We start from the raw sequence: 18,050 nt of genomic DNA, 5'->3' as shown, positions 1-18,050 counted from the left end.
CCTTCGGGCAAGTTTGTTCGTATTTTCCTTGTTGGAAATTGAACTAAAGTCTTTTGGACTATACTTCGGTGTCCTGCGCTTGATTCCACCACTACACCCACCTACAGCATTCTTGACACAACCTAAGTGTATGTAAACTTCCGACTTCAACTGTATAGTGAGGATGATACATCGGGTGTAGTCAGTTACAGAGCACAAACACAAACACACAAGCCAGTGAAGCCACTGAGCTCTGAGGGCCCAGAGGCAGGTCACTATCTGGGTATGTCATTAGAATAGAGCTGGAAATCACCAGCTAGCTGGCTGTGTGTGTGTGTGTGTGTGTGTGTGTGTGTGTGTGTGTCACGATCGTTGAACGGAGTAGACCAAGGCGCAGCGTGATGAACGAACATACTTCTTTATTTACTGAATACACGATAAACAAAACAATAAACGATAACGTGACGTCCTATGTTAAACACAACCAACACGGAACAAACCAAAAGGAACAAGATCCCACAAACACTATGGGAAAACAGACTGTTTAAATATGGTTCCCAATCAGAGACAACCAGCAACAGCTGACACTCGTTGCCTCTGATTGGGAGCCACTCTGGCCAACATAGAAATACAACACTAGAACTCCCACACAGAACATAAACACATAGAATCTACACACCCTGGCTCAACATATAGAGTCCCCAGAGCCAGGGTGTGATAGTGTGTGTGTGTGTGTGTGTGTGTGTGTGCGTATGGAAACATGCTCCTGTTAACCACATCATTAGTTCAAAGAGCTCACACACAAAACATGACTCAAGATACACTACCAGTAAAAAGTTTGGACACACCTACTCATTCAAGGGTTTTTCTTTATTTTTACTATTTTTTACATTGTAGAATAATAGTGAAGACATCAAAACTATGAAATAACACATATGGAATCATGTAGTAACCAAAAAAGTGTTAAACAAATCAAAAATATGTTTTGTATTTGAGATTCTTCAAATAGCCACCCTTTGCCTAGATGACATCTTTGCACACTCTTGGCATTCTCTCAACCAACTTCATGAGGTAGTCACCTGGAATGCATTTCAATTAACAGGTGTGCCTTCTTAAAAGTTAATTTGTGGATTCAAAGTTAATTTGTGGAATTTATTTCCTTCTTAATGCATTTGAGCCAATCAGTTGTGTTGTGACAAGGTAGGGAGGTATACAGAAGATAGCCCTATTTGGTAAAAGACCAAGTCCATATTATGGGAAGAACAGCTCAAATAAGCAAAGAGAAACAACAGTCCATCATTACTTTAAGACATGAAGGTTAGTCAATACGGAACATTTCAAGAACTTTGAAAGTTTCTTCAAGTGCAGTCGCAAAAACCATCAAGTGCTATGATGAAACTGGCTCTCATGAGGACCGCCACAGGAATGAAAGACCCAGAGTTACCTCTGCTGCAGAGGATAAGGTCATTAGAGTTACCAGCCTCAGAAATTGCAGCCCAAATAAATGCTTCACAGAGTTCAAGTAACAGACACATAACATCAACTGTTCAGAGGGGACTGTGTGAATCAGGCCTTCATGGTCGAATTGCACGAGCAATGGACATTAGACCGGTGGAAATGTGTCCTTTGGTCTGGAGTCCAAATTGGAGATTTCTGGATCAAATCGCCGTGTCTTTGTGAGACGCGGTGTGGGTGAACGGATGAAATCTGCATGTGTATTTCCCACCGTAAAGCATGGAGGAGGAGGTGTTATGGTGTGGGGGTGCTTTGCTGGTGACACTGTCAGTGATTTATTTAGAATTCAAGGCACACTTAACCAGCATGGCTACCACAGCATTCTGCAGAGATACGCCAACACATCTAGTTTGGGCTTAGTGGGACTATCATTTGTTTTTCAACAGGACAATGACCCAACACACCTCCAGGCTGTGTAAGGGATATTTTACCAAGAAGGAGAGTGATGGAGTGCTGCATCAGATGATCTGGCCTCCACAATCCCCAGACATCACCACACTTTTTTGGTTAGTTCATGATTCCATGTGTTATTTCATAGTGTTTATGTCTTCACTATTATTCTACAATGTAATTTTTTTTAATAAAAACCCTTGAATGAGTAGGTGTGTCCAAACTTTTGACTGGTACTGTAGGTTCCAGAAATTATAATACAACAAAGCTTAGAGTCATAAGCCTGATTCCAACCCACTGACTAAAAGGGCATTTCACTTACCCATCAAACAGATGCCTCCTGGTGGATTCGATGGCACTGTCCACGTTGCGGATGGCCTCTTCAATAGACGACGTCACAAAGGTGTCCCCTTGTCTACTTACTGGAGGCACTGCAAACAGATAGGCACTGCTTTCATAGCCAGTCGTAAAATGAACTAATACTGATAATAAAACAATAGAATCATTTGCCATAAACTGACATCAGATGTTTCAACTGCGTATGTCATCTGTTGTGTCATGGTCAAGACAGTATGAGATAGTTATTATAACCTAGATCAGGGGTAGGCAACTAGATTCAGGATTACATTGAGACACGTTCACGTCTCTTTTTGTATTCATGAGAATACTTGGAAACAGATTTCTTAAATTAAACTAATTTCTTGATGAATTCCTGGTGATTGTACTTTTTTTTAACCCCCCCCGACCCCTGACCTAGGTTAAACTACAGGCCTAAATAATACTCTGTCCAGACTGCCCATAGAGCAACTGGGTGATTGCACCATATAGGGTTAGACTGGAGAGAAGAGAACACATTTCTGGCAGACAGTGTAGTGTAGTTCTACAGTGTGCCATGTAAAACATTGAGTGTCTGGCATGTGGGCTGCAGACCGGTCCAACAACAACCCAACATGGTCACAGTTCACTGACGACACGCTAGCTAGCATCGGCTACGAGACAGCATGCAGGCAGGCCAAGGAAAATAAGCAACACTGGGGCTAGAGCTGAGGAGTAGGCCCAACCTATGGTGTTACAATAGCTGTGTTACAGCGGTCACAAAGCCTTGGCCTGGTGAGGTGTGGGGTGTGTGCAGGCGTTTGGTTCTATCCCAGCAAAAACACATCTGATTCAACTATCAGCTGAATCAGGTGTGTTAGAGTAGGGCTGGAACAAAAGCCTGCAATGTCTGTAGTTCTCCACGATTAGAGTTAGCATAGCTTAGCATACTCTAGCTGTGTCTTACCTAGGACGGTGAGCACCATGCTAGCGGACTGGTAGCCAATAGGGTTGCGGGCAACACACTCGTAGCGTCCGCTGTCGGCTAGACCCACGTCCTTGACCTCCAGGAAGCCCTCAGGGGCGATGTGGAACTTCCCACTTTCCGTCACCTGGACACCGTCCTGCAGAGTTGCCGGGAGAGACAAGGGTTGAAAGGTCAGGAGGTGTGGACTAGTGTGGGGTAATGGGGAAACACAGCCATAAGGCCTCACAGTAGGAAACAGTCTTGAGTTACACTGTCAAAGCAATAGGGTCTGACAGGCCTACTAAACCCTACATCCCAACCCGAGCACTCCATTCTGCCACCTCTGGTCTCTTGGCCCTCCCACCCCTATGGGAGGGCAGCTCCCGCTCAGCCCAGTCCAAGCTCTTCTCTGTCCTGGCACCACAATGGTGCAACCAGCTTCCCCCTGAAGCTAGGACAGCAGAGTCCCTGCCCATCTTCTGAAAACATCTGAAACCCTACCTCTTCAAAGAGTATCTTAAATAATCCCAAAGCAAATATATATACACTATATATACAAAAGTATGTGGACACCCCTTCGAATTAGTGGATTTGGCTATTTCAGCCACACCCATTGCTGACAGGTGTATCAGATCGAGCACACAGCCATAGACAATTATTGGCAGTAGAATGGCCTAACTGAAGAGCTCAGTGACTTTCAACGTGGCACCGTCATAGGATGCTACCTTTACAACAAGTCAGTTCATCAAATTTCTGTCCTGCTAGAGCTGCCCCGGTCAACTGTAAGGTCTGCTACTGTGAAGTGGAAACGTCTAGGAGCAACAACAGCTCAACCGCGAAGTGGTAGGCCACACAAACTCACAGAACGGAACCACTGAGTGCTGAAGCGCGTAAAAATCGTCTGTCCTCGGTTGCAACACTCACTAGTTCCAAACTGCCTCTGGAAGCAATGTCAGCACAATAACTGTTCGTCGGGAGCTTCATGAAATGGGTTTCCATGGCCGAGCAGCCAATGCCAAGCGTCAGCTGGAGTGGTGTAAAGCTCACCGCCATTGGACTCTGGAGCAGTGGAAACTGTCACGGATTCTGCCGAGACTGCTCCTCCTCCTTGCTCGGGCAGGCTTCGGCGTTCGTCGTCCCCGGAGTACTAGCTGCTACCGCTGGATGTTCTCGATGTTTGTTTGGTCTGGTCTTGTGTGTGCACCTGTTTCGTATTGAGTATTGATTATGTCACCTATAAGTTTCCCTTTTGGTTTGTTTGCAGTTGTGTGTAATTGTACGCCTGTCCGATTGGTGTATCGTTAGATGTTTAGTGTTTTACACGTGTGCGTAATCGTTCGCCTCCTTTGTTTTGAGGCCGTTTGTTTTGTCTTTGAGCATTATAAGTAAAGTCATTTTGGAAATAGCCTCCTTGTCCTGCGCTTGATTCCACCACTGCATCCACATCAGTTTACGTGACAGAAACACGTTCTCTGGAGTGATGAATCACGCTTCACCATCTGGCAGTCCGACAGACGAATCTGGGTTTGGCAGATGCCAGGAGAACTCTACCTGCCCCAATGCATAGTGCCAACTGTTTGGTGTAGGAGGACTAATGGTCTGGGGCTGTTTTTCATGGTTCGGGCTAGTTCCAGTGAAGGGAAATCTTAACGCCACAGCATACAATGACATTCTAGATGATTCTGTGCTTCCAACTTTGTGGCAGCAGTTTGTGGAAGGCCCTTTCCTGTTTCAGCATGACAATGCCCCCATGCACAAAGCGAGGTCCATACAGAAATGGTTTGTCGAGACCGTTGTGGAAGAAGTTGACTGACCTGCACAGAGCCCTGACCTCAACCCCATCAAACACCTTTGGGATTCATTGGAACGCCAACTGCGAGCCAGGTCTAATCACCCAACATCAATGCCCGACCTCACTAATGCTCTTGTGGTTGAATGGAAGCAAGTCCCCGCAGCAATGTTCCAACATCTAGTTGAAAGCCTTCCCAGAAGAGTGGAGGCTGTTACAGCAGCAAAGGGGGGACCAACTCCATATTAATGCCCAGGATTTTGGAATGAGATGTTCGACGAGCAGGTGTCCATATACTTTTGGTCATGTAGTGTATATAATGCCTTTCATGAACTAACACTAGCACTTGACCCCCCCATCCCCACTTACTACCTTTGACTTTGCTGATAGCTACTTTATTGAGGAAAAATGTACTTACTATTACTGTGATATGTGATTATCCCACCTAGCTAGCATAAGATCAATTCACTAACTGCAAGCTAAATTACTAAAATGCAAAAAATGCCTGACCTGGTTGGGTTATATGGAGTCTATCAAATCAGCTTGGGTTACATTGCTATGTTTTACAATAGGCTGTGATATTCTAGGTTGTACAAAATAACGTTTTCATAAATATTGGCCTACTAATATTGGGAAATTTACCTGATCTGAGCAGACCTTTACTTCCTTACCCCTTCCCTTTCCCCATCCCTCCTCTCCCCATCCCTCCTCTCCCCATCCCTCCTCTCCCCATCCCTCCTCTCCCCATCCCCTGTCCTCAGCGAGAGCCTGGCTATGCTAGCCTTGTTGCCGTGGAGGCGGTGACAACGGCGACCAGTAGTAGGTGACAGGTGTCTAACCTTGTTCCATGTGAGGACAGGCTCGGGCTGTCCCTGAGCTCTGCAGGGAATCTGGACGTCCGTGCCAGACTCCACAGTCACGTCCCTTGGAGCATTTGTGAAAACAGGCGTTACTGATGATTTAAAAACATGTGTTAATGATTACATCAATGCGTGCAGCAGCTCACAGTGCAGTGCAATGAATCCCAATGCAGTAAAGACACTTTGTCATCCAAATGTTCTCAGCATGTCAAAACAGACACTAATACATTATTCTATTGCTGGGACGCACACACACACACACGCACACGCACACACACACAGACATGTGCACGCACCCTCATACCCTCTCGCTCTCTTTTTCATGTTTCAGTTCCATGTCCTCTTAAATCTCTCTTCTAATTACATTAACAGGGACCAGCTGAAGTTTTTCATTCACACACAGCACTCAAAGGTCAACGCTCATTTACTGTCCTATCCAGTCAAAACCAGAGGTGACTCAGTGTGTCCCTGTGATTAGATGCGGGGTACACTCCTCTCTCTCTCACACACAGCTGGGGAGGTGCTTTTTCCTCTTCACAGTAAAAATTCCCTGCAGCTAGCCACCTGGTCATGGGAAGATCACTTTTCCTCTGAGGAAGGACCGCTAAGCCCTGCGGGATCCTGAGGTTTAAAGCAGATTAACTGTTCACAAGATATCAAAGTAGACTACAGTCTTAGAAAGAAAGTTGCTATCTAGAACCTAAAAGAGTTATTCGGCTGTCCCCATAGGAGAACCCGTTGAAGAACCCCTTTTGGTTCCAGGCAGAACCCTTTTGGGTTTCACGTAGAACCCTTTCCACAGAGGGTTCTACATTGAACCAAAAAGGATTCTACCTGGAACCAAAAAGGGTTCTCCTATAGGGACAGCTGAAGAACCCTTTTGGAACCCTTTTTTTCTAACAGTGTAGGAAACTCAATGCTAGGAAACACTACAACGCTCCGAACACACCCTATGATCTAATGCTGTCAGGCTAAAAAACATGTATGTCAATGTAGCCAACTAGCCATTAATCTTTACCTGTCCACGTACAGTGTGTCTCTGTCTGCCTGTCTCCCTCTCTCTCTGTCTGTCTCGCTGAAAGTCACATTTTGTTTAAGCAGCCATCACTAAAGTGTTGCTCAGGGTTGGGTGTACAGGGTTTACAGTGTTGTAGGCCATTATGTAACATGTACTGCATGTTAACAGCCATTACTACATGGAAAACATGGTGTCATCTGGGATTACAGAGTGCCATGCTTTCCTGCCCCGCTCTGCTCAACATCCTACTTACAACTACAAGCCTTTCATTTCTGTTCCACAGAGAGAGAGAGAGAGAGAGAGAGAGAGAGAGAGAGAGAGAGAGAGAGAGACCACCCATACCCACACATGACTGTAAGTCGCTTTGGATAAAAGCGTCTGCTAAATGGCATATATTATTATTATATTATTTCTCTGATTGCAGGCTGTCTAGAGTGTAAACGACAAATTAGCCCAAGACGTTGTGTACCGTCACTCCCACTCTCTCAATCTTTACTACCCTCCACTCCACTCTTTGGAGAGGCCCTTACAATAACACATTGAAATGTTTTTCCTTCTAGCCTACACAAAAATGCAGTATAATTATCTTGTCACAGATGGCGTTTTCAAAAAATTGTCAACATTGACAAGGTGTCCTTGGATGTTTAGAAAAGTGCTTAAAACAAAACACTATAATTACCACTCTAGACACAACATTTGAATTCATACGTCAATCATAACAGCATGCAGATTCATGTCATATTCATACATCAGGCATAACATCTGGATCCTGCTAAGGTATAGAGTAGAGATTCGTCTCACCTCTCTGCTGTATGTTAAGCTGTACGGCGGTGCGAACCGTGCCCAGCGGGCTAACGGCCTGGCACTCATACTGGCCCTCGTCATGGGGCGCCACGCGGGCGATCCTCAGCGTGCCCATGGAGAGGACCAGGTGGCGGCGGTCCTGGGGCAGGGGGCTGCCCCCCCGTGTCCAGGCGATGACGGGCTGGGGGTAGCCGCTGGCCACACAGGTGAAGTCCACCGTGTGACCCTCCAACACTGACTGGTCCTGGGGGGTCACTGTGAACTGGGGGGTCGCTGGGGAACAGGAACCACAGGAGAGTTAGGCACAAAAAAAGTTAGATCATGTTCTCTCAACAGTGTGCTGAATAAGACCGCTCCCGAGTGGCGCAGTGGTCTAAGGCACTGCATCTCAGTGCTTGATGCGTCACTACAGACCCCCTGGTTCGATTTCAGGCTGTATCACAACCGGCCGTGATTGGGAGTCCCATAGGGCGGCGCACAATTGGCCCAGCGTCGTCCGGGTTTGGCCGGTGTAGGCCGTCATTGTAAATAAGAATTTGCTCTTAACTGACTTGCCTAGTTAAATAAAGGTAAAATAAATAAAATAAATAAGATGCCTGTATATGGGCAATTCTTAGCAGGTTGACGTTTACTGTCATGAGTCTTGTCCTGGAGGCAGAACTGAGCGATAAGTCAGCTGCAAAGTCATAATTGGCTATATTGGAAAAATTCATGAAAACAAAAATGTGCTTTTTGGTCTTAATTTAAGGTTAGCTTTAGGCATTATGGTTAGCAGTGTGGTTAAGGGTAGGGTTAAGGTTAAGGTTTAAAAGCAGATTTTATGACTTTGTGGCTGTGCTAGATAGTGACCAGTCTGCAGAGCTAACTCCAGAATAAGATTATTGTCGAAAAACGCTAACCTGACAATTCTTACCAGACACAAACATCTGTACCATAAAAATACTATTTACACGTATGGTTCTTCATTGAAAGCAAATTATACTGTGCATCGTTGCTTAATATCTTGGTCCATGTTTGTCCATTTCCACCAAAGTCAAGAAACTACAGAAGATTGCAAATAGATGTTTGCCACTCACTCTCTCTAAATGCTGACTCTACAGTGCTACTCACCCTGTACGATGATGTGAGCGGTGGCGTGGATGGTGTCCAGGTTGTTGGAGGCGAAGCAGGTGTACTGCCCCCCGTCTGCCTGCACCACGTTCTGGATGAACAGCCCCCCAGACGGGGTGGTGTTGATACGGGCATCGGTGGGCAGGGGCGTGCGATCCCCCTTGGTCCAGGAGACCCGGGGCTGGGGCTGGCCTGTAGCGCTACACTCCAGGGTGATACTCTCCCCCACCAACACCTCTGTATTCTGGGGATGGATGACAAAACTGGGCCGCGCTGAGAGGGGGGGGGGGGAGTAGGGAGAGAGATAGAGAAGGAGAGACAGAGGAAGATTGAGACAAAGTATCTAAGTGATAACTTTGGTGGAAACTAAAGAAGCCTATTCTTTCCCACATAAGGCCTGGAGTTGTTCCTGACATCTTGATCTGACCAGGATAAACATCTGGCCCTACACAGAACCACATCATCTGTGCCTACACAGAACCACATCATCTGGCCCTACACAGAACCACCTCATCTGGCCCTACACAGAACCACATCATCTGGCCCTACACAGAACCACATCATCTGGCCCTACACAGAACCACATAATCTGGCCCTACACAGAACCACATCATCGAGTCCTACACAGAACCACATCATCGGGACCTACACAGAACCACATCATCTGGCCCTACACAGAACCATATCATCTGGCCCTACGCATAACCACATCATCTGGCCCTACGCAGAACCACATCATCTGGCCCTACGCAGAACCACATCATCTGGCCCTACACAGAACCATATCATCTGGCCCTACATAGAACCATATCATCTGGCCCTACACAGAACCATATCATCTGGCCCTACACAGAACCATACTATCTGGCCCTACACAGAACCATATCATCTGGCCCTACACAGAACCATATCATCTGGCCCTACACAGAACCACATCATCTGGCCCTACACAGAACCACATCAACTGGCCCTACACAGAACCATATCATCTGGCCCTACACAGAACCACATCATCTGGCCCTATACACAGAACCACATCATCTGGCCCTACAAAGAACCACATCATCGGGTCCTACACAGAACCACATCATCTGGCCCTACACAAAACCATATCATCTGGCCCTACACACATTCACATCATCTGCCTCTACACAAAACCATATCATCTGGCCCTACACAGAACCATATAATCTGGCCATACACAGAACCACATCATCTGGCCTTACACAGAACCACATCATCTGGCCCTACACATAACCACATCAAATAATGATCGGGAGCAAGAGAGCAGATATACAGTACCGTTACCTTACTAACTGTACAAGAGCATAAGCGTAAAGGCTGCAGCCAAATCAATTATATTCCTCCTGTCACGTCTCCTCCCGTTGCTTCCCTCCGGCGCTCTGATTCGCCGGTCTACTGAGCCATCGGTCTGAGCGCACCACCTCGGCAACACCGGAATGGAAACCCAACGCACCCTAATCACCTCCAGCGCACCTGCAGCTCACCATCTCATCACCACCCCTATTTAGCCCTGGACTGTTCTGGGTGATGTTGTGTGGTATTGTTAAGCTTCATGTCGTTTACACTATCGTTGTTATTTCTCTTGATCATTGTTAAGTAAACCTTGACCTTGTTCATTCCTGTGTCTGCGTCCTGCCTCTTCGTATACTCAGTACTCGTCAAACCTCCATGTAACAACTTCACTGTCATTGTAGAGAAGGACTTACATAATACAGCCTATGAACTCAGACAAACTCTGTTTTTTTTTTTTGTATATTCAAACATGTATTACATAATATGAGGGATCCACTCACAGGGGGCTCCGAAGTATCTGAGTGTGACCTGGGAGGTCTTGACCTCTCCAGCCACGTTCTTGGCCATGCACTGGTACACTCCCTGGTCCGTCTCCCGTGTGTCCTGGATCATCAGAGTACCGTCCTCCAGCAGGTTCAGACGAGAGTCATCATGCATGTTCAGGGCATTACTGGGGAAAAATACACATACATAAATAACATTACATAATCACATACATACAGTATGTTTATGTGTGGCGGCAGGTAGCCTAGCGGTTAAGAGCGTTGGACCAGTAACCGAAAGGTCGCTGGTTCAAATCCCCAAGCTGACTAGGTGAAAAACCTGTCGATGTACCCTTGAGCAAGGTACTTAACCCTAATTGCTAAATGACTAAATGGCAAAATGTTAAATGTGGGAAAAAATTTGTTAGGACACATTGCTGAATGTTGATGTCATCATTGGAAAGCGGGCCTTACTTGTTCCTGAGCCAGATGATCTGTGGTTTGGGGTTTCCCTCGGCCCTGCAGGTGAAGTACACTGTGTTCCCCGACGTCACGTCAACATCCTGGGGCTCTGACGTGATCCTGGGCACCTCTACACAGTAGCGAGGAGGAAGAGATAAAGACAGGTTGAAGAGAACACAATAAAGCAACCAGACACATAAATACAGGACAATTTCCTTTCAGGACAAGAGTCATGTCTCTGTTATAACTAGGCCAGAGTAATGGTCTGTAGAGAGAACTGATATAATTAGGCCAGAGTAATGGTCTGTAGAGAGAACTGATATAATTAGGCCAGAGTAATGGTCTGTAGAGATAACTGATATAATTAGGCCAGAGTAATGGTCTGTAGAGAGAACTGATATAATTAGGCCAGAGTAATGGTCTGTAGAGAGAACTGATATAATTAGGCCAGAGTAATGGTCTGTAGAGAGAACTGATATAATTAGGCCAGAGTAATGGTCTGTAGAGAGAACTGATATAATTAGGCCAGAGTAATGGTCTGTAGAGAAGACACGCTGATTTAACTAGGGCCAGAGTAATGGTCTGTAGAGAGAACTGATATAACTAGGCCAGAGTAATGGTCTGTAGAGAAGACACGCTGATTTAACTAGGGCCAGAGTAATGGTCTGTAGAGAGAACTGATACAATTAGGCCAGAGTAATGGTCTGTAGAGAGAACTGATATAATTAGGCCAGAGTAATGGTCTGTAGAGAAGACACACTGATATAACTAGGGCCAGAGTAATGGTCTGTAGAGAGAACTGATACAACTAGGCCAGAGTAATGGTCTGTAGAGAAGACACGCTGATATAACTAGGCCAGAGTAATGGTCTGTAGAGAGAACTGATATAATTAGGCCAGAGTAATGGTCTGTAGAGAGAACTGATATAATTAGGCCAGAGTAATGGCCTGTAGAGAGGACACTGCTCTCCTGAGACTAGCCCTGGGGGTCTGGTGAGGGGGCTTGGTGAAGGGTCCTTTGTAGCTCAGTAGGTAGAGCATGGCGCTTGTAATGCCAGGGTAGTGGGTTCAATTCCCGGGACCACCAATACGTAAAATGTATGCACGCACGACTGTAAGTTGCTTTGGATAAAAGCGTCTGCTAAATAGCATATATTATTTAAGCAATAAGGCCTGAGGAGGTGTGGTATATGGCCAATATACCACGGCTAAGGACTGTTCTTAAGCATAACGCAACGCTGAGTGCCTGGATACAGCCCTTAGCCGTGGTATATTGGCTATATACCACAAAACCTTGAGGTGCCTTACTGCCCTTATAAACTGGTTATCAAAGTAATTACAGCAGTAAAAATACATGTTTTGTCATACCCGTGGTATACGGTCTGATATACCACAGCTGTCAGCCAATCAGCATTCAGGGCTCGAACCACCCTGTTTATAAACTGGGTAGTTTGAGCCCTGAATGCTGATTGGCTGAAAGCTGTGGTATATCAGACTGTAACCCCACAATTTTTTTTACTGTTCTAATTACGTTGGTAACCAGTTTATAATAGCATTAAAGCACCTCGGGGGTTTGTGGTATATGGCCAATGACTGTATCCAGGCACCCCACGTTGCTTCGTGCTTAAGAACAGCCCTTAGCCTTGGTATATTGGCTACATACCACACCTCCTCTGGCCTAATTGCTTAATTATATATTATAAGGGGCCTGGTTAGGGGGCCTCTTTGGTTAGGAACAGGGATGGAAACAGGGGCGAGCGTGCACACACACAAATCAACTCCTGTGAGGAAATAGTTCAACTGCTCCAGGAATAAGGCAGGCAGTGTCCCTGTGTGTGCTAGAACTTCAGGCTGCTGTCTCCTCAGAGATTCTGACCGCTCTGGCAGACTGGCACTTTTAGGTGCACATACATAATTCACTCCATCCACACACACACACAAACGCATGCACACACACGCCCCTTTGTCTACATGTGGCAGATTTAATAGACAGCATAGAGTAGGCCCTCCAGTGCAACATCTCTCTCCTAACGCACAAACCGTGCACACGGGACAGGCAAAGACATAAATCTGTCTTTTCTGGGCCTTCCAGGTCCTCCACCACCAACCAGCCCAGCAGGCCAACCAGCAGCTCCAACCAGACCGATGGGAAGCAGTAACCTCAGACTGTGTATAACAGCCCAACTGTCTTCTCTCTCTCACCACCACCACCACTATACCACATTAGACCACATCAGCACTGGGCACTAATTACACTGTTTGCTTTCCTTAACTCCAAACATGGCAACCCAGCCCTGGCTCCTGTCTCCTCCATAGGCCCAGGTCAGAGAAGGGACAGGAAAGGGAGTGGGTAGCCAGGCCAGCAGGGAGGTGGCACTTAACCACAGGCCCTGTTGTATTGACAGCTACTCGGCCTTGTGCACATTGTTCCATCGTTTACAGGGTGAATGGATGGAGAGGAGGGGAGATAAGGGGAGAAGAGCAGAGTGGGGAGAGGAGCAGAGAGGAGAGGAGAGGGGGACAGAGAGGAGAGGAGCAGAGAGGAGAGGAGCAGAGAGGAGAGGAGCAGAGATGAGAGGAGAGGAGCAGAGAGGAGAGGAGCAGAGAGGAGAGAGGAGAGGAGCAGAGAGGAGAGGAGAGGGAAGCAGAGAGGAGCAGTGAGGAGAGGGGAGCAGAGAGGAGTGGAGCAGAGATGAGAGGAGCAGAGAGGAGAGAGGAGAGGAGCAGAGAGGAGAGGACAGGAGCATAGAGGAAAGAGGAGAGGAGCAGAGAGGAGCAGAGAGGAGAGGAGCAGAGAGGAGAGAAGCAGAGAGGAGAGGGGAGCAGAGAGGAGAGGGGAGCAGAGAGGAGAGGAGCAGAGAGGAGAGGGGAGAGCGGAGAGGAGCAGAGAGGAGCAGAGAGGAGAAAGGAGCAGAGAGGAGAGAGGAGCAGAGAGGAGAGAGGAGAGGAGCAGAGAGGAGAGCAGCAGAGAGGAGAAGAGAGGATAGAGGAACAGAGGAGAGGACCAGAGAGGGGAGAGGAGCAGAGAGGATAGAGGAGCAGAGGGGAGAGAGGAGCAGAGGGGAGAGGAAGGGAGAGGAGAGGAGTGGAGAAAAAACAGAGAGAAGAGAGAAGCAGAGAGGAGATGGGAGATGAACAGAGGAAGAGAGGGGAGAGGGGCAGAGAGGAGAGAGGAGCAGAGGGGAGAGAGGAGAGAGGAGCAGAGGGGAGAGAGGAGCAGAGAGGAGATGAACAGAGAGGAGCAGAGAGGGGAGAGGAGCAGAGAGGAGAGAGGAGCAGAGAGGAGAGAGGAGCAGAGGGGAGACGAGGGGAGAGGAGAGGAGAGGAGCAGAGAGAAGATAGGAGCTGAGAGGAGAGGGGAGATGAACAGAGACGACCAGAGAGGGGAGAGGAGCAGAGAGGAGAGAGGAGCAGAGAGGAGAGAGGAGCAGAGGGGAGAGAGGAGCTGAGGGGAGAGGAGGGGAGAGGAGCAGAGAGGAGAGAGGAGCAGAGAGGAGAGAGGAGCAGAAGGGAGAGAAGAGCAGAGAGGAGAGAGGAGCAGAGGGGAGAGGGGAGAGGAGGAGAGAGGGGAGAGGAGCAGAGAGTAGAGAGGAGCAGAGAGGAGAGAGGAGCAGAGGGGAGAGGGGAGATGAACAGAGAGGACCAGAGAGGGGAGAGGAGCAGAGAGGAGAGAGGAGCAGAGGGGAGAGAGGATTAGAGGGGAGAGGAGCAGAGAGGAGAGAGGAGCAGAGGGGAGAGAAGAGCAGAGAGGAGAGAGGGGCAGAGGGGAGAGGGGAGAGGAGCAGAGAGTAGAGAGGAGCAGAGAGGAGCAGATGGAGAGAGGAGCAGAGGGGAGAGGAACAGAGAGAAGAGAGGAGCAGAGAGGAGACAGGAGCAGAGGGGAGAGAGGAGCAGAGGGGAGACGAGGGGAGAGGAGAGGAGAGGAGTGGAGCAGAGAGAAGATAGGAGCGGAGAGGAGAGGGGAGATGAACAGAGACGACCAGAGAGGGGAGAGGAGCAGAGAGGAGAGAGGAGCAGAGGGGAGAGAGGATTAGAGGGGAGAGGAGCAGAGAGTAGAGAGGAGCAGAGAGGAGAGAGGAGCAGAGGGGAGAGAAGAGCAGAGAGGAGAGAGGGGCAGAGAGGAGCAGAGGGGAGAGAGGAGCAGAGGGGAGAGGAGAAGAGAGGAGAGAGAAGCAGAGGGGAGAGAGGAGCAGAGGGGAGACAAGGGGAGAGGGGAGGAGAGGGGGGGAGAGGAGCAGAGAGAAGATAGGAGCGGAGAGGAAATGAACAGAGACGACCAGAGAGGAGAAGAGAGGAGAGAGGAGCAGAGGGGAGAGAAGAGCAGAGGGGAGAGGGGAGAGGAGGGGAGAGGGGGGGAGAGGAGAAGAGAAGCAGAGGGGAGTAGAGGGGAGAGGAGAGATGAACAGAAAGGATGAGGAGCAGAGGGGAGAGGGGATAGGAGCAGAGAGGAGAGGGGAGATGAACAGAGACGGGAGAGGAGCAGAGGGGATGAGATGAACAGAGAGGACCAGAGAAGGGAGATGAACAGAAGAGAGGAGAGATGAACAGAAAGGACGAGGAGCAGAACAGTGAGGACCAGAGAGGAAGAGTGAGGACCAGAGAAGGGAGATGAACAGAGAGAAGATGAACAGAGAGGGGAGAGGAGAGGAACAGTGAGGACCAGACAGGGGAGAGGAGTAGAGAGGAGCTTGGGTGGAGATGAACAGAGAGGAGGGGAGAGGGGAGAAGATCAGAGACGACCAGAGAGGGGAGAGAAGCAGAGGAGATGAACAGAGAGGACCAGAGGGGAGATGAACAGAGAGGGGAGAGGAGGGGAGAGGACCATTACATTTTTACATTTTATCATTTAGCAGACGCTCTTATCCAGAGCGACTTACAGTTAGTGAATACATATTATTTTTTTATACTGGCCCCCCGTGGGAATCAAACCCACAACCCTGGCGTTGCAAACGCCATGCTCTATCAACTGAGCTACATCCCTGCCGGCCATTCCCTCCCCTACCCTGGACGACGCTGGGCCAATTGTGCGCCGCCCATGAGTCTCCCGGTCACGGCCGGCGGCGACAGAGCCTGGATTCGAACCAGGATCTCTAGTGGCACAGTTAGCACTGCGATGCAGTGCCTTAGACCACTGCGCCACTCAGGAGTACAGAGTGACAGAGGACCAGAGTGGGGATATGAACAGAGAGGAGGGGAGAGGGGAGAAGAGCAGAGAGGAGCAGAGGGGAGAGGAGAGGGGAGATGAACAGAGAGGACAACAGAGGGGAGAGGAGCAGAGAGTAGAGGAGGGGAGAGGGGAGAGGAGCAGAGAGGAGAGAGGAGCAGAGAGGAGAGTGGAGAGGAGCGAGGAGCAGAGAGGAGCAGAGAGGAGCAGAGAGGAGCAGAGGATTAGAGAGGGGGGAGAGGGGAGAAGAGCAGAGAGAAGAGAGGAGCAGAGGGGAGAGAGGAGCAGAGAGGAGAGAGGAGCAGAGGGGAGAGGAGCAGAGAGGAGAGAGGAGCAGAGGATAGGGGAGATGAACAGAGAGGACCACAGAGAGGAGAGGAGGGGAGAGGGGAGAGGAGCAGAGAGGAGAGAGGAGCAGAGGGGAGAGGGGAGAGGAGCAGAGAGGAGCAGAGAGGAGAGGGGAGAGGAGCAGAGAGGAGAGAGGAGTGGAGGGGAGAGAGGAGCAGAGGATTAGAGAGGGGGAGAGGGGAGAGGAGGGATGAAAAGGGGAGAGGAGGGGAGAGGAGAAGGAAAGGAGGGGAGAAGAGAGAAGGGAGAGAGGGAGAGGCTGCTGAGGGGAAGACGGCTCATAATAATATCTGGAACGCAGTGGCGGTCAGTGCCGGTTAAGATGAGGGAGCACGATTATTTATTTTATGAGCATGGCCTTACTTCTATTACAGCATATTGGATGACTGTCATTCATATTCCATTCACCCAGTTCAATGTAACATCAATAGGTTTAGGCTACTACTTGATACAAAAATGTTCCCTATACCCATCATGAGGTTGCTACAACCTAGCCTATGAATGAAAGTTTACAATGTGGGTACACACAGATTGAGAGAAAGATTTGAGGTGACAGACAGTGACACATGGACAGACAGTGACACATTCAATACCACCTTGCACACTCTTGCCTGCATCTAGTTGACCTAGAGTGTAATCATTATTCTAACAGTTGCAAATGAGAGTTTCTATTGGACAAATTCAGGTATGTTTATTAAACCCGCTACAATCATGCAGTACAGTGTAGTAAGCAGTTTGGCAGTTACACCAGCGGGCCCCGGTGGCAATAAATTAGTAAAACCAAAAGCTTACCTTGACTTGGAAGAGTTCCAGTGTTAGATAGTCTTAGCCAGCTAGCTAACATAGTATTCTTCTGTTTGAGTAGGCTAAACTAGCTAGCTGCATTTGCGAGCTAAGTTAGCACCTCCATTTTTGAATAAATTAATTTTTCTCTCTCTTTGAGTCAACTACTCACCACATTTTATGCACTGCAGTACTAACTAGCTGTAGCTTATGCTTTCAGTACTAGATTCATTCTCTGATCCTTTGATTGGGTGGACAACATGTCAGTTCATGCTGAAAGAGCTCTGATACGTTGGAGGATGTCCTCCGGAAGTTGTCATAATTACTCTGTAAGTCTATGGAAGGGGGTAAGAACCATGAGCCTCCTAGGTTTTGTATCAAAGTCAATGTACCCAGAGGAGGACGGAAGCTAGATGTCCTCCGGCTACACGATGGTGCTACCCTACAGAGTGCTGTTGAGGCTACTGTAGACCTTCATTGCAAAACAGTGTGCTTTAATCAATTATTTGGTGACGTGAATATATTTTGTATAGTTTTATCTAAAAATGCTAACTTTTTTAATGTTTCACTATTTTTATTTTTATGAAATTCACTGAGGAGGATGGTCCTCCCCTTCCTCCTCTAAGGAGCCTCCACTGCTGGAACAGAGCGAACGGAATGGCATCAAACACATGGATACCATGTGTTCGATGTATATGATACCATTACACCTATTCCGCTCCAGCCATTACCACGAGCCCGTCCTCCC

At 48.2% G+C, this 18,050-nt stretch overlaps 1 protein-coding gene across 1 annotated transcript in view; it reads right to left on the bottom strand.

The window, feature by feature from the left end:
- LOC121539146 (peroxidasin-like) overlaps positions 1–18,050 on the bottom strand; it is an 87,334-nt gene that overhangs the window by 19,165 nt on the left and 50,119 nt on the right. Inside the window, exons 8-14 of the mRNA XM_041847426.1 lie at positions 11,021–11,138; positions 10,565–10,734; positions 8,748–9,020; positions 7,635–7,910; positions 5,795–5,907; positions 3,167–3,323; positions 2,207–2,315 (exon numbers count right to left, since the gene is read on the bottom strand). Coding sequence (XP_041703360.1) covers positions 2,207–2,315; positions 3,167–3,323; positions 5,795–5,907; positions 7,635–7,910; positions 8,748–9,020; positions 10,565–10,734; positions 11,021–11,138 — 1,216 coding nt within the window. The remainder of the gene's footprint in view (positions 1–2,206; positions 2,316–3,166; positions 3,324–5,794; positions 5,908–7,634; positions 7,911–8,747; positions 9,021–10,564; positions 10,735–11,020; positions 11,139–18,050) is intronic.

The sequence above is a fragment of the Coregonus clupeaformis genome, chromosome 25 (assembly GCF_020615455.1).
Source record: "Coregonus clupeaformis isolate EN_2021a chromosome 25, ASM2061545v1, whole genome shotgun sequence".
NCBI classification, from domain to species: domain Eukaryota; kingdom Metazoa; phylum Chordata; class Actinopteri; order Salmoniformes; family Salmonidae; genus Coregonus; species Coregonus clupeaformis.
The sequence above is the reverse complement of the archived record's forward strand: the minus strand, read 5'-3'. Positions and strand labels throughout refer to the sequence as shown.